The sequence below is a fragment of the Martes martes genome (assembly GCF_963455335.1).
Source record: "Martes martes genome assembly, chromosome: 3".
In the NCBI taxonomy this organism is placed as follows: domain Eukaryota; kingdom Metazoa; phylum Chordata; class Mammalia; order Carnivora; family Mustelidae; genus Martes; species Martes martes.
This window is the reverse complement of record NC_137890.1, coordinates 146076903-146093442: the sequence shown is the minus strand read 5'-3', so window position 1 is coordinate 146093442 and position 16540 is coordinate 146076903. Positions and strand designations below refer to the sequence as shown.

The 16540-nt window shown below is 41.2% G+C and overlaps 1 protein-coding gene across 2 annotated transcripts in view; it reads left to right on the top strand.

The window, feature by feature from the left end:
* Positions 1 to 16540, top strand: part of FMNL2 (formin like 2) — a 313130-nt gene that overhangs the window by 210576 nt on the left and 86014 nt on the right. For both annotated transcript variants that reach the window (XM_080799312.1, XM_080799313.1), the window contains exons 4-6: positions 59 to 135; positions 9462 to 9545; positions 12597 to 12749. In XM_080799312.1, the coding sequence (XP_080655438.1) occupies positions 59 to 135; positions 9462 to 9545; positions 12597 to 12749 (314 nt within the window). The remainder of the gene's footprint in view (positions 1 to 58; positions 136 to 9461; positions 9546 to 12596; positions 12750 to 16540) is intronic.

Genomic DNA, 16540 nt, shown 5'->3' with positions numbered 1-16540 from the left:
TGGCACTTAACAGCAGTTGATAAAATGTTTTGTGAGAATATGTGTTCTTGAATTCTAGAAATTCAGACGGCGTGTTCAAGAATCCACACAAGTGCTAAGAGAACTGGAAATTTCTTTAAGAACCAACCATATTGGGTAAGTGTGCCCATTTCACATTTGGCTTTAAGGCTTTTGGACACTTTACAAAGTGACTGAATCATATCCAAAGAATTAAGCTTCCTTGCTGATCATTGTAAGTCAAGAGACTGAGGTTTAGATGGGTGGAACGTTTGTTGGTACTTGAATTGCTCACTGTACAAGAATTAGTAGAAGCAGAGCAGCCTTTGATTTGGGCTGTTTATAACAATCCTAAAATTCTTTGCTTGGATGCAGTGATAGTGCTTGGTCTCTTGGGTGCGTGACCATTCCTGGCAAACTGGGAGCTCCCAACAGGTAACGAACTCAGATGCTGGAGATCTCTTGGCTGTCAGAGGAGTTCTCCGAGCTCGTTTGTTGAAGCTGCTTTATTGTACTTTCTTCAGTTCCAGAAGGGAAGAGAAACGGGGATGATGTCCCCTTATGTGCTTCATTGCACTGAGTTGTTCTGAGTCTCTTCGTCTTGCATTCCAAAATTTTTAGGACTGGGAGTGTAAAATCCACTCCAGAAAGTAAAGTTTGGGGAATCTCAACGCTAGGCATTACTGAGAGTTTTTTATGTGGCTTGCTTCTAGCAAGTACAACTTGAGCATATGCTCCCTTACTCCTAGAACGGCATCATTGTACAGTGCCTTAGAATAACATGGCTTATCTCTGTGGCAGGATACCAGGTATCCTACTTGGTAGCTTTAGTTCTTCCTAAAGTACCTGTTGGACATCCAGCAAGTTATTCAACCTCTCTGCATTTTGATTCTTTGAATTTAATGGCAGGAAGACTATAGATTTTTGATCTTTCAGAACTTTCTCCTGTGACATTCTTTGCAGATCTATTGGAAATGAAGTTTTGCATGTATGTTATGGTATAGTTTAATAGATTATTCCATTAAAAATATACTACATAAATAATAGTTTACTTCTTCAGACTGTTTAAGGTATAAGCCAATAAAATGGTTAATTTCCACAGTTATTTCAGAATAAGCTTTTTTAAAATTGTGGATCTGCAAGGCTAATTGATACATGATGAAGCTTGGGTGAGAATGTTCATTTCCTAGAGGATAACTGCACATTTGTCACCTTGAGAATGAAGTATTTGGAAAAGAACTGATTTCTAAAATTGATAATCACTTTGTTTGAGAAAATGGGCTGTCAAACAGTGGATCATAGAATCATGACTTTAGAGCCAGAAGGGAAATTAAGGATTCCCTAGTTCTTCATTTTACAGATGAAAAGCATTCGGGACCAGAGAAGGTGAGTGACTCCTGCAAAGTCCATGGCTGTACAGCCCAGGTGCTGTGGTTCAAAATGCTATGTTCTTTTTCTTATGTAGTTTAATCTGGCAGCTCTTTCCTGGAAAGGAAGTAAGGTAATCAGGACTCTGGGATCAAAGCAATGAGGCTTGTCTTTTGGGGGTGAAAGTCGTGGTGATTTAATATAGTTGGGCGTCCAAGCTTGGGAAATTCAAATACTTTCCAGTATTTGGGGATCAGGAACTAGATTCCATTTGGTAAGGTCCAACACTGTACTGTTGGCACTTCTGACCGACAACAGTGGAATGAGCTGCAGCCAGGGCTTCTCAAATTGTCGATGAGCATTTCTTGAAGTACTGCTGAAATAACGTGAAATTGACCATCAAATACCAAAGCAAGACAATCATTTCCAATACAGAGTTGGCTGAGTAGAAGAGCCCTGGTTGGGTGGGAGCCAGTGCAAATCTGTAAGCAATCGGAGTGGTGGGCTGTTTTGGATGCTGTAGGCATGTTGAACGATTCTCACATTTCTTCCTTCTTGAGCATCTGAAGTTTCCCTTTGTCTACCACCTATGTGTGAGACTTTCTGAAAGCTTTGGGTTTAGCTGCAGAAACATTCATGGAGGTGCATTGTCTGGTTGTATACAACCACTTATTAGCATAGCCTTGTGTGGAACGAAACCATGCACACCAGGGTTTGGACCTGTCTCGACTGTCCTGAAAACCCAAGCCTGCGCCGGACTCTAATTCTGATGGAAATGAACTCACTTGACCTCATTTGATTGGGAAATCTTCTGAATTATTCAGTAGTTTGAAAATAATCAATTACTACAGTGAGGAATTCTTGGAATGCAGTGGGCTATCTAAGGGATTCATAAACTTTATTGTACTCTCTTGAGGTACCGTAATAGAATGGTAATTGGGTGCCCATTTGTTCAGGTTTTGCCATGCCCTTGATTAGTTATTAAATAAGTCACTTAGCTAAAGTACAAAAATTCTTTGTATTTATTTACCATGTGACCTAAGTTAACTTCTCATCTATAAAATGAAGATAATAATATTTGCCAATAGAAATGTTGCAAGGTTAAATGAGATAAATTATAAAAGACCTTATATAGGGCCTCATACAAGTAATGACTCAAAATATGATAACTATCGTTAGGCTTGTTGCAAGCAATATTTAATCAATAATATTATGTATCTCTAAGGAATTCCATACAGAGATTGTACTTTCTCTGTCTGAAATGACCCTGACACCTAGGAGATTGTGATTCCCAGAAATGAAAAGGAAGAATTACATTTAAAAATCTACTTGTCCTGAAGAAGTTATTCTTGGCACATGCTTGTGTTTTAAGTTTAAAGTCTGGGGCTTTGCTGAGATAACATTCCAGGCTACAGCTTTGTCAAGTGAGGGGTCTGTTCTGAGTTTTGATATAAGCCTAAAACTCTGTAAATGGAGCAATCTTCTGAGAAAGAAAATTAATTTTCTTTGAGCCAAATTGAAATAAGAATTGGACTCGAAAAAATCTTATTCATTTACCCTTAGGAACTATAATAATAGAGAAGAATTAGATTACGACTAATCCAAGCCCTTGAAATGACTCGAAACACCATTGAAGGGAGCCACACACTGTGAGAACACATTGGCTATGTAGTGTGAGTGGGCACATGTCGTGATATTTTGGATGTCAGGGTGATAAGAGTCAAGGGGTGGGGATGGTGGTGAGCTGGATAGGTTTATGGGCTTTATTCCATGGCACTGAGGTATAGCTTCTCTTTCCTTGCAGGTACTTTATTTTAAATAAACTCTCCATTATGATAGAAAATTGCTTTTCATCCTGAGTGGGAGAACATAGAAGTTCTGAAAGATACTCATTTCACTTTATCTCATTGGAGCTGAAAGAATGGGCCTGAGGTTGTGGGAGCAATGTGCCAGCTGGCAGGGACAAGGTTTGTACAAAGGCGAAGGAGCCCGGAAACTCTCAGAGAAGGTCTGTCTTCCCTCCTGCATTTCCTGGTGTCCCGGTGACCCGGTTCTGGCTGGGCCAGGCCAAAAGATAAGAGAAGAGTAAGGCTGCTTTTAATAGGTATACAACATGTCTGGGGTATGTGCATATCAAGCGACACTATAATTAATTCATTCTTAGTTGTCGAGTCTTCGAAATCCTCAAGATTGCGATCTTATCATTTATTAAACATGTTCAGTGTGTTATTTCTTACAAAAATCTTATTATTGGCCTTTACCTCTGAGCCTGTTTTATAGATGAGGAAACTGAATCACTTCCTGATTACCTTGCTCCAGTCCACATAACCGAGAAGGACTGAGATTTGAACTTGGATATGTTCCGATGTTATCTACACTGGAAGTTACTAAATTTTTTGGATTTAGGACTCCTTAACTCTCTTAAATTATTTTGAACCCTAATATGCTTTTGTTTATATGAAGTTTTTTTCTCTTAATGTGTACCATATTGGAAATTTAAACTGATAAATGTTAATTTTGCTTATTCAGTAAAATTTAGTATTTATTTTAAGGTAAATAATATAAATATATAAATACAAAATGGTAAACATAGCACGGACAACATATTTGGTGAAAAATAACTATATTCCAAAGCAAGAAGGAAAAATTAGTGACAAGGGTGGGACTGATTTACATTTTTACAGATCTCTTTAATATCTGGTTAATAGAAAGCAGCTGGATTCAGATTTCTTTGTTTGCATTTGATTTGTTGTAATATGTTGTATATGTATGCAAAGATTTGTATGAAGAAAACCTGGCCTTACACACATACGTCACTTGAAAAAAGCAGTGGTTTGGTTTTTTTTAAAAGATTTTATTTATTTATTTGACAGAGAGAAAGATCACAAGTAGGCAGAGAGGCAGGGAGAGAGAGGAGGGGAAGCAGGCTCCCCGCTGAGCAGAGAGCCTGATGTGGGGCTCGATCCCAGGACCCTGAGATCATGACCTGAGCCGAAGGCAGAGGCTTAACCCACTGAACCACCCAGGCGCCCCGAAAAAAGTAGTTTTTAAATAAGCTTTTCAGATTATTGTGGATATTCTTCTTTGATAGTATACCATCCTTCAAGGAGCGGTAATTGGAGTTCCTTGCAATGTGGAATCTGAAATGCTATCAGTGAGCTTTTGTACTTTGTTAAAGTAAAATTCACTGTGCCGTTTTGAAAATTGAATAGGTCTTTCTACACAGGTGTAATTTTGGGTAACATCATGAGTTGGTCATCTGGAAAATATTGTTTCACTGGGTTATACCGATCTTTCAAAAGTGGAGACATTTTATTCTACAATATAAAAACAGTTGCATTCATTAGTAATTACCAGTTTCATCTGAATATACTTTAAGTACCAGGAAGTTGTCAAGCTTGTGGTGGTCAATACAAGTGTTCCAAAATATTCCTTTTTTTGGTGGAAACCTCAAATTTTATCATGGACAACAAATACCATCAGTTCTTTTCCTCGAGATGGCAAGCTCGCTTCATTCACTTTTGAGAAAATGTCTGTTAAACACCCAAGACAGAATAACCACAGTTGTTAGTCATTTTACATTTCATGTAAAAAACAACAGATAGTTCAGTCTGTGACTCAACCAACTGCACAGGTGCTTTTCCTGGAGACAACTGTGGTCCTAGAGTAGGCAGCAGAAGTACTTTATGTGGGCTTTCCATTTTGTCACATAGAAAATGTAAAAGATGTAAACTCAAGGGACAGGCATTAGTAATAATCCATAATTTTCATTGCTTCATTAAGGACCGTTTCAAATGAAGCTGACTTTTTGTTTGCCTTCCAAGGGCTTGGGGTGAGAACACAATAAAGAGGTGTACTTTGGCCAGCTGCAGTTTTATCCACTATTCCTTTTGTACCATCATGCAGGTGCCAGCACTGTGAAAAGTCAGTACGATCTTGATATTTTTATGAAAATGGTTATAATGTCACAAACCCCTCAGAGGGTCTTGGGGCCTCCTAGCGCTGTGGGGGGCTGCGCTGAGCCCCATCTTGGGATGCCGTCTTGCAGGATAGATTTGGTAGCTGATGCTGAATCCGGGGGATGCTTACCCTCTTTCTCTTGCTTCTCATAATTCTTTTTTCATGATTTTTCAGCAGCTGCAGTTTCCAGCCTGTGTTAGGAGTGCCTCTTTAAGGAGACAGACAAAGGGAGTTCACCCCTTGTCCCTTTATCTTGTGATCTTGGGTCTGCTTTGTTTGATCTCAGAAATTTGTAACCAGAAAGGTCCCTTGAGACTTCATTTTCTAGATCAGAACAATGAGATTCTAAAATTTGCGGTGGGGGCAGGGGGGACAGGGCAGAGAGAAACCAGCCTCTCTGAAACAGCTTTGACCTGTCTACAATAAAGCAGTGACTCTTGTGTCTGCACTCAGATCCCTTCCTTGAGAAAGGTTTTTCCCCCCCCCCCCAGAGCTATTTTTCATTATCATGGTTTCTTCCAGCTCCTGAGCCCCTGATTTGGAATTTGTCTAATTCAGATTTACAACATACGGTAATTACCCTGAATCTGTGGGGTACTCAGTAAGTGATGCATGCTGTTGGAGTCAGAAACGATTCTAGTTTCCAAAACCTATAATCATCCAGTTTGAAACGGTGTGCGTACTGGCGATATGTAAAAAAGTGTGTGGAGCATGCACAGAAGTGAAAAATGGAAATAATTTACTAGAGGAACCCTAAATTTATGATATGTCATTGCATGATCACCTGCATAAATCTACATAATGGGACATCCATTTTTTTTTATGCCTTTAGTTTAAAGATACTGCTTTGAAAGTTTTCCATTTTTCATCTTTACCCACTTTCTTGCTATATTGTTTTCCTTTCCCCGGAAGTTGACTCTCACCTCTGTTCTCTCCCACACAGAATATCCCAAGTGTGGCGGGGACAGAGATTGAGAGAACCGGGGGTGGGGGGTGGGGTGAAGACTTTTTCTTTCTGTAAACCGGTAGCCTTTTTGCTGCAGTGACTTTGCTAACCTGGTGTCATTTGACAGAGGAGATAGGTGGTCAGCCATGGTGGATTGTTCTCTTACTCTTTCCTAAATCACCTAGGGGTGTCTGGGCCAGATCAAAGACCCAGGGAACATCGCATGGCTTAGAGAAACAGGGCTAGCTGTGTGGAATCGAACCTCTCAGAGGCAGGACCTGATACACTCTAGCCGACGGGTTAGGAAACATGCGGCTTGTTCTAGCCCTTCACTTTGAACATTGTGTTTAAGGCACTTAAACGCTCCAAGTCAGCAAGTGAGGGTGGAGGAACCTAGGAGGGCATGGAGTTGAAGCAGGAGAAGCTCATAATAGTTTTTATCCCTGAATCAAAATATATGCATATTAGCATTTTGAGTCGAGAATCATGGCTCTGGATGTACTAGGGTCTTTCCTTCCTTCCCTCCCTCCCTCCCTCCCTCCGTCCCTCCCTCCCTTCCCCCCCCCCTTTTTTTTAAATTTTCTTATCTGTGAGTCATTTGCCTCCTCTCTACTTTGTGGCCAAACTCCCTGAGTTGGAGGTGCTGACAGTTGACACCATGACAGGTCCACAGAGTGTCCCGGACCATCCCTACTTCTTAGGGGCCGTGTGTCTGGGAAGTCAACCAGAAGGCACTACAATGGTGGTGGTTCTCAGCTCCTACACTGAAGTGTTTTTATGAGCCACTGGGATAGAGAAAGTGGAACTGAGATGGCTCTGAAGACTCTGGAACGGAGGGTGACTTTGCATTCTAAAGTGAACACCTCTGCACCCAGCCCCGGGGATTCCCGCCGCACACCTGCCACTGAGGGCCAGCTGCAGTGGCGCGGTCAGAGCCCACAGGCCAGGGCAACAGAGAAACCTTGGAGAAGCTGTTCAGAGGCTTGAGTTTCAAGAGCAGCTAGTCCATGGATTTCATAGTGAGTGCCAGCCTTTCTCTAGTCTCCTACCAGTTATAAACAGAAAATGTATTGTGTGTGTGGTTTTTAATTTTTTTAATTTTTATTTTTTTTTTTTTACTTTTCCTAGGCTTCTAATTATTAGCACTTAAAAATGTCTCATGCCTTCTGAGATCTAGTGATATAGGAAGAATCATTAAAATAAATTAGCCAAAATTATCCCAAGGTAGATGCCGTGAGCTGGTGTATGTGCTGGTCTGGAAGGAAGTTTCAGCAGGACTCAGGACCAGCTCTCACGAGGTCTTTTTTAAATTAACGGTTATTTGCCTCCGTGGGGCTGTATTGGGTGCCTACATGTTGTGATAGCTTGCCTGAGGCAGGTAGGGGAAATGAAGAGACAGGCTGTCTGCTTTTCCTGCTTTGCTGCCCTCTGGGACTCCCTGCAGGCCCGAGTTTGCATCCCGGAGTTGGTAGAAGTATGAGAAAGAATGAGCTTGTTGGGACGCCTGGGTGGCTCAGTTGTTTGAGTGGCTGCCTTCAGCTCAGGTCATGATCCCGGTGTCCTGGGATCGAGTCCCGCATTGGGCTCCTTGCTTGGCGGGGAGCCTGCTTCTCCCTCTGCCTCTGCCTGTGCTCGCTCGCTCTCTCTCCCCCTCTCTCTCTCTCTCTGACAAATAAATAAATAAAATCTTAAAAAAAAAAAAAAAAAAAAGAATGAGCTTGAGGGTAAAACAAAAGAACAAACAGAAACAAAGGAGAAGGAGCCCCCAAAAGAATTTTAAAACAGGCATCCTGAGTCCACCAGATTTTTTTTCTTCCTTTAAGACAAAGATTTTGAAGGGTTGCTCAGCCTTAAAGTTAAAATCCGATTGTGTTGTTCTCATAGCTTACAAAAATGGCTTCCGGAGTGGCTGTCGTGTTTAGAGCTGGTGGGTTTTTTGTTTTGTTTTGTTTTTGTTTTTGTTTTTGTTTTTCCTTGGTGTTTATGGAGGAAGGTAACCAGGTTGGGAATGCATTTGGCTGATGTACCTCAAGGTCCATTTCTGCTGACCTTATTATTTGTTGAAATTTCAAACCCAGAGAAGGTTTAATCAGGTATCATACATTCTTCAAAGAGGAATGTCCTGGAGGAAATCTGCAATGGGCGGTGACAGGTGTTTATCTTACGTACCTGAAGGTTCGGCTTGACCACTGGGCTTCATTGTTAAGAGTTACTATGAAGTGCAATTGAAAATGAGTAAAAATTCTCAGTAAACTGCATTCAAACCTACCATTCAAAGGCAAGGTGATACTACTTAAATGAATTTGAATTAAAAAAAAATGAATTAAAAATGAATTAAAAAAAAAGAAAACATGATAAGTCATGTCTTGGCTTTGCCAATGGTATGTGGTGCCTGCAAGTTTTTAAGAGGTTTTAACATTCATGGAAAAAATTAAGCAAATCATGATCCCTATTGAATTTCCAGGAACCCCTAAACACTGGTGTCTCATTGGCTAGTTGAGTGTTTTCGATGGCTTAGTGTGCCAAGAAGGAGTTGAACGTGGACTTGGAATCACGCCTGGATTTCAGTGTGCATGTCGTCACGTCCCGGGCCTGCCACATTCCCCGTGCAGTCTTGGCTCCTTGAACAGGCTGTGGGTCACTTGTGGTGGAAAATGTACAGTTAGCAAGTTCCTTTTTTAGAATACTTCTTACACGTTGTGCTAAGTCTCCCAAGTAGTAAAATGCAGGAGAGACGCAGGTATACATTTTGCCCCCTCTTCTTATATGTTGAAATGCTGTAGTTGTTTTTTGTTTTCTTTTTTTCAAAGATTTATTTATTTTAGGGAGAGAGTCGGGGGGTGGGGAGAGTAGAGGGAGAGAGAGTCTTGGAGCAGACACTCTCCCCCAACTCCCCCCCACCCCCCAGTGCAGAGCCCGGCACTGGCTCCATCCCAGGACCTTGAGATCGTGACCTGAGCCGAAACCAAGAATGAGATGCTTAACTGACTACACCATCCAGGTGCCCCAAAATGCTGTGGTTTTTTGGTTTTGGGTTTTTTTTTTTTGTTACACTATGGAAAAGTTCCTCCTAGGTGTGATGGAGTCTAGGCCTTCCTCTATGACTCCCTTTCGGTGAATGTTTCTGGCCGAACATTAACAGCGTTCCGTGTGATGAACCTCTGTAATAATTGTCTTTATTTTTTAACAGATGGGTCAGAGAGTTTCTGAATGAAGAAAACAGAGGTCTTGATGTTCTAGTGGAATATCTGTCGTTTGCGCAGTATGCGGTAACGTAAGTAAAACTTGGCTTGTCGGCTTTTGAATTTCTTGTGGTCACAGAGGATGGAAGTGAGTGGCAAAATTCTATACCACACCGAGGGGAGAAACCCAGAAGCAGATGTTGTAAGGTTTAAGGAGGCTTGTTTCTACTCAAGTAACTAAAAGCAAATCATAGAACCATCCTTAGAAATGCTTTTAAGGCAACAGTAAAATAGGGGAGTAAAAATCACCCTTAAGAGTCCTTATTTTCAAAAGGGCTCTCCTTAGTGCTCAGCTTACATATATCCATATGGTAGATGACCCTGGCAGTCACTGAAGGAGGTGTAAGATGTATTGCTGAGTGAATAAAGCAAGACATAGAAAAGTAACTTTTTGTTAAAAAAATTATGTATATGTATGTGTGTATTTGTATGTACTAGTAAATGCAGAGAAAATGATAGCAGATATACCAAATCAAGTAGGACTGGAAAAAGGAATCAACAAGAGGCTTTTCCATTTTCTACTTTATATGTATTTGTGTTGTTTTGACTTACCTTTCATCAGGTGAAGGGGGAAAATTGCAAAAGACCAGGAAAGAAAATCAATTTAGTTAACCTTGTTTCTTGTTAATTCATAAAATTTTCCCTTTTGCTAGACTTCTGGAGGAATTTACAACAGAAATGAAAAGTGTACATTTGGATGAGACATTCTTTTAGCATTTACTTCTTTGGTCAAAGAATATTGCAGTATCCACTGATTTTCTTTCTCTCTCTGTCTCTCTGTCTCTCTGTCTCTCTCTCTCTCTCTCTCTCTCACACACACACACACACACACACACACACAGACTGAGGAAGTAATACTGTATTTTTAATTTGACCGGAAGACATTTGGGCCCAGGTGGTGTTTCCCCCCCTCCCACCCCCAGTGCTTCTTTTAAAAGCAGTAACTTGTTTTTTATATTGCATCACTCCAAAGGAGTTCTAAGACTTAACCAGATGTTATAATCCTCAGCACTTCCTTAAGAATTCTTGGGAAGGAAGCTGTAATTACTCCTTTCTAGTGGATGCAGAAATTACAGTACAAACTGAAACTGGCTTGATCCGTTTCAGGTTTGATATCTCCTGCTTATGATATGGAAAAGAGTAAGGAACACCAATAGACACGTTCTTACCTTTCTAAGAAGTTGTCCTCTGAAATACAATCCTAGTTTTATAGTGTGTTCCTCCAAGGATTGTTTCTTATCTATGTCCATCGTGTCAAAAACTGCTAACCTCTCTTACACTTCCTATTATATGACAAAGCACAATAATATTACCCTGCTGCATAGTTTAAAATCGGGAGGAAGAGTTTCGAAATTAAGGAAGAGCTAAGAGACTTCAGTTGTAGTGAAAAAGGATGGCATGCTATGTATTACATGTTTGCTATCATTTACCTTTTACCTACATCACAGTAGAGCTCATGCACCCAGCTTTCTCAGGCGTATCCTCACTTCAGAACAGTAGGAGAAAGCAGTGCTACCATGAGGGAATTCTAGGTGTGGCAGAAGACCAAACCCAGCAGAAGATCAGAACTCAGAGTTTTGGTTTCCTTCTTTACTTTTTTTTTTTTTTTCTTGGCATTACCTTTACATGCTCTGCTTATTAATTTTGGTTTTGTGTTGCTTTATTTAGATAAATTATATATAGAGACATAACATTTTTTCTTGAAACTAATGGGTTGAAAAATTTCTTACTGTCCTTTTGGCTTGTGATAATTTCCTAGCCCAGGTAATGTGCACCAGTAGGCTCATACTCTGTTCCTAAAATAGGATGCTTCACCAAGGTGTTTCTTCTCCTTCTGCTCCATGACATGGGCGAGCCGAGAGTAGCATAAGCCTGTGGGACAGCTGAAGGGTGTGGGGGTGCTGCAGAGTGACTTGGCGAGAGTGTTGATGACATGGGTGATCTTTGGGGTGCCCCGTTGGCTTACCTTCTCCACTAGCAGTTGTAGGCTTCTGTTTTTAGTGTTTAAGGATTTGATTACTCAATCTCACCTCTTTTCTGTTCAGCTCTGCTTCCTGCATCCAAAGGCGTGACAAACTTGCCAGATGCATTCACTGACGATCTGTCCTGGCCCCCGCCTGGCTTAGTATTTAATAGAGGGACAGCATCGCCTAGTTTACAGATGACGAGTCCAACAAAATATTTTATTTTGGCCATGGTACTCTTATGAAAAGTCATCCTTATTATTGCCAATATGTATTGTTACTGTCTCTTCTGAGATCACTGTCCAAACCTTCCATCTGGTATTAATTACAGCTGCCTTCTGTTTATTCTCTGTCTGATCAGGTGTTGCTGGGTGGAACTAGAGGTAGAAACAATTGATAAAATATATTTTTTTGAGAAGGCAGAGCCCCTGTCTTTGGGACGGGAAAATGCACAGAACACAAAGGCCTGGCTGTTTAAAAATTTTGTTCCCAAAATTATACAAGAATGAGCAACTTAACTTGCCATTTATTCTACCATGGTCAACATGAGTAATAACCTCAAAAAATGTCAGAGAAACACCAGTCCTGCTTTAAAGAGCACCACATTGGGAAGAGATTCCAAAATCAAAGCAAATCCATAACTTAGCAAGTAATGTATCACATATGGTTGGAAAAGTACACTTGCCAACACACTAGGAGAAAATGCTCAGTGAAAATTGATGGGTAGGAATAAATTAGTATAAGCCTACATATTGACTTGTTAAAGCAAAATGAAGACAGCTGGAAGACGTTTCCTTGCCCTTCACCATAGCAGTGTGAGCCGCTGGTGAGTTAGTAAACCTTGTAGTAAAATACAAATGATACGTTGCTATTAATTTTTCCCTGTTGTTCGTCTGTGTGTTGGCCTTGCCCAGTATTTGTCATTTTGGATTTTTGAGGCTAGCTCTGAGTCCTTGGACATTCTTTGGCATTGGTGTTGCCTTTTCAGTTTCCTCTGCAAGCGAGGACCACCCGCCATCGGGTGCAGATGCACGGTCGGAAGGAGCCAGTTACGCATAGCCGTGTATTTGTGTGACTGTCCACTTTTAAGTCTTGAGTGGGATCTCTCTTTTGTTTTAGTTTTGATTTCGAGAGCGTGGAAAGCACGGTGGAGAGCTCGGTGGACAAATCAAAGCCCTGGAGTAGGTCCATCGAGGATCTGCACAGAGGGAGCAACCTGCCCTCCCCCGTGGGCAACAGCGTGTCCCGCTCAGGAAGACATTCTGCGCTGCGGTGAGTTCCGTGAACCCGGAGGGAGGCGCATTCGCTGGGCGACTCTGGGACAGCGGAGCGCTTCTGTGGCTGGTCCTGGGCCACGCAGTGCTGTATCTTTCCACACAGCACTTGGATCTCCAGTGCGGCAAAGGAAAGTTTCTTCGGGAGATCATGGGATCATGACTTGGGCATTGCTCTACAGCTTTGAATAGTTTGGGGGAAACACCAGCCCTGCATTTGGTGCAGGAAGAGAATTCTGCTGCCAAATGGTAGAGCACAGAGGACTCCGTAGATGAGTTTTCAAAACCTGGGAGAGGCTGACTTTGTGACTTAGGCTCTGTTTTCTGGGTTGAGGCAGCGCCTCTTGAGATTTGAGGATCTCAGGAATTCCTGGTTGACTCTTCATACTCCCCTCCCTTCTTCCAGTGGTAGCTCAGGTGTGTGTTCTGTGGGACGTGTTCTTAGAGGTGCAAGATGTTGTAGTGACCATTTTTATTAACTGAATGCTTTTAAGGGGTGTTCCTTTGGTTAGTGTGCTCAGTTGTCAAACTTTTGTTTCCTCCTGAGGATTCTTCTCTAGTCTGTCATGGCTGAAATGCTACCAAGCTGAGGAAAGATGGGCGCTGACCGCCTGTATCACTAAGATTGTTTGTTCCCTCCTACCTACAGTCATTCATTCATCGAAAAATATTTTTGAGCTTCTGTAAATTGCCAGGCACTGTACTTAACGTTAAGGTCTGGATGGCTAAATCAGAACTCTGGCCTGTCAAGGTAGAGATGGCATCCAGAGCAAGTTCATAAAGAGTTGAATAAACATTTTATTAATTAGCCTTTCCTTCCCCACTGCTGCTTATTCTTTGTAACTTAAAAAATTTATGTCACTTACTCTAGGCTTGATCTGGCACGTGGATGTTGTCCCTGTCAGGGTTGAAGATTCCCATGGGTATTGGGTCATTGGTAGTAGGGTCTGTGTGTCAAGTTGTAAGTTGGTGAAAATGTGGCTTGTGGACTTTTCATATTATTAGTCCTCTGATTACCTCTTGTCCCTTTGACTTGGGTTTTGGTCATAGAAAGTAAATATCTCAATAATGAAGTTCAGGTTTGCTGACAGGTTTGACATTTGAATATGATGCTTCCGATCAACCAGTCACATTTTCCATGTTTGGAGATGCCAAAAATATTAATGGGTTTTGAATGGTTTAATAATAATGAAGAGCAGTGTTTCAGTCCATCTCGTGGTATTTGCAACAGGCTGAGAGCTCTATCACTAGCTAGCCTTCACCAACTCTACGTGCGGACAAGGCTGATTTGGAAGTTGAAGAAAGGCCAGTTGTGTGTGAAGAATTCCCTTAATGACCTTTGTGTGTGAATGGAAATTCCTACCCTTAGTAGAGATATAATTATACGTAAGGAATTTAATTGACAAAGCACATTTTAAGTTGCTTTTTTATCATTTCTTACCTGGAACGTCTCACCTATTAGCCAGCTACTACCTTAATAAAGATCCATTTTCCTGATTAATAATTTGTTAGGGCTAATTTTGAGTTACGAGGACTGTTCATTGAGAGCACGTTGTTTGTAGAAGAGTGGAGGAGTCAGTAAAATATGGAAGTGTCTTCGATTCAAGGGGAACTGTAGTCCTGTACCCTAGGAGGCACGGGACAGGGACATCCGTGTCCAGCCTGACTTGCTTGACAGTTGGCTCAAGGTAGATCTTGCTAGAATTCATTTTAAATTGGAAAAATAGACCCAAAGTGTAGAGATAGACATGATGGAAATGTTCTTCTGAGAAACACAGGAAGTATCTGACCTTTCTGGTTGGCAGATGTGCTTGAAGATGACCAACTAAGAATCCAACATCACATTCTTCTGTCTTGCATCTGAACAGTTTCAGGCTGAGGAACGGAACATTTGGGTTTTCCTTGATTCTTCCTTCATGGGTTCTAGAAACTCAAAATCAATGTGGAGTAACTTTCATGCCCCTTATTGACCTGAAGCTTAGTTGTTTGCTTTTGTTTTTAAACAACGTATATCAATGACATTCCATCCAGCTCTTGTGGCTCATGGATTTGTGCCTGGATTGTAATTCTGTATATGGTCATTTGATAGCATCTGTGACTTAAAAAAACCAATCGAACAGCTATCAGAAGTACAGGCATGTGGTACATGTTGCTTTTCATATACCCAAAGATTGTTTACATTTCTTTTCTCTTCCTCCTCCTCCTATCCCCTTTCTTTCTCTGCTCCCCACACTTCCTTCACTTTTTGGCTTTCTTTTCGTTGTCCTTCTTTTCCATTCTGCCATCCCCTTTCTGATTGTCTTTGCCTCCTCTACTTTGTCCTTTCTCCTCCTACTGTCTCTTCTTCGTCTGGTTCCATTCATTCCTTACACCACCACCAGATGGTTTCTCTGCCTGAGTAACTTCAGTTCAAATGCCACCAGAGCTTCTTCTCTCCCTGTTGCCTCTGGAGCAGCTTCAGTTTACACACTAGTGATGAGGCTTCAAACCGGAAAAACTCGTAAGTCACGGGTGAGCATGATGGCCACGAGAGCTCATCGTGCATGGTGGCAGGGTATCGTGACTGCTCCCATGTTATGATATGACCTCATGGCTTCTCATCACCCTGTACTGGAATAAAACCCAATGCCTTTTAAACTTTGATACACTCTGTTATCATATTATTATTCTTTAAGAATTTGACCCTCTAAGGTATATTGTATTCATGTTGCCATTTTTTGGGAAAGCATAAAAGGGTATTAATTCATATTCTGTAGCTTATTCTGGTAGCTTTGTTTGATGGGAATATGTCTTCTGGATCCAAATGCGGATTTTAGTTCCCTCCTCTTAATCTCCAGATAAGAATGTAGATTCAGTGATCTCATCCTTTATCACTTGGCAAAATGTGTTAGCTAAAGCTGGAAGAGGAAATGAAATTTTAAGAAATTTAAAACACTTTATAAGTGGGGCTTGATAAAAAAAAAAGAACACCATTTTTAAAGAAAATTGTGATGTTGATGCACACTCTGCTCTTTGTATTCAGACTTCATTTTTAAAAAAATTTCTTTTTTAAAGATTTTATTTATTTATTTATCTGACAGAGGGAGAGAGATCACAAGTAGGCAGAGTGGCAGGCGGGAGTGGGGGGAAGCAGGCTCCCTGCTGAGCAGAGAGCCCAATGTGGGGCTCCATCCCAGGACCCTGGGATCATTGACCCGAGCCAAAGGCTAAGGCTCAACCCACTGCGCCACCCATGCACCCCAAACTTCATTTTTTTAACTACTTAAAATGGATTAGTAAAAATTTTAGGGCATGATATTCACCTTGAGTTATATCAGGTATTAGATTCTGTATTACATGAATTTGTCAGCTTGGCCAGTGGTAAAAATTCTGAAACTGATGCAGTAGTGACCGGAATTGTACAGTCTTGTAAGCCAAGAGTCTTGCGTGCCTTCAGTTAAGATTTCTGTTAACGTGGCTATAGGTCTAGCTAAAATAAATGGTGCTGTATATGCATGTGTGTACATACTAGGTTTTGGAAGACAGGATTGTATTCAGATGTAAGGGAAAGTGATTTTTAATTTTTAAGAATGATTACTTAATGCCATTAGACTTAAGTAAGGAGTGACATAGTAAATAAAAGTTTTGAGTTTTAAAAGAAATCCATGGAGCAGTAAGAGCCTGGAAGAAGGGGTCAGATTTTAACAGGGCCTTTGGGTGACGGCCAGAGTTGCTATTCAGTGTGAGGAAAGTGCTTCTGGTGGAAGTAAACTGAAGAAGCATGAGATGAGCAAAAGCTTACATCAAAGG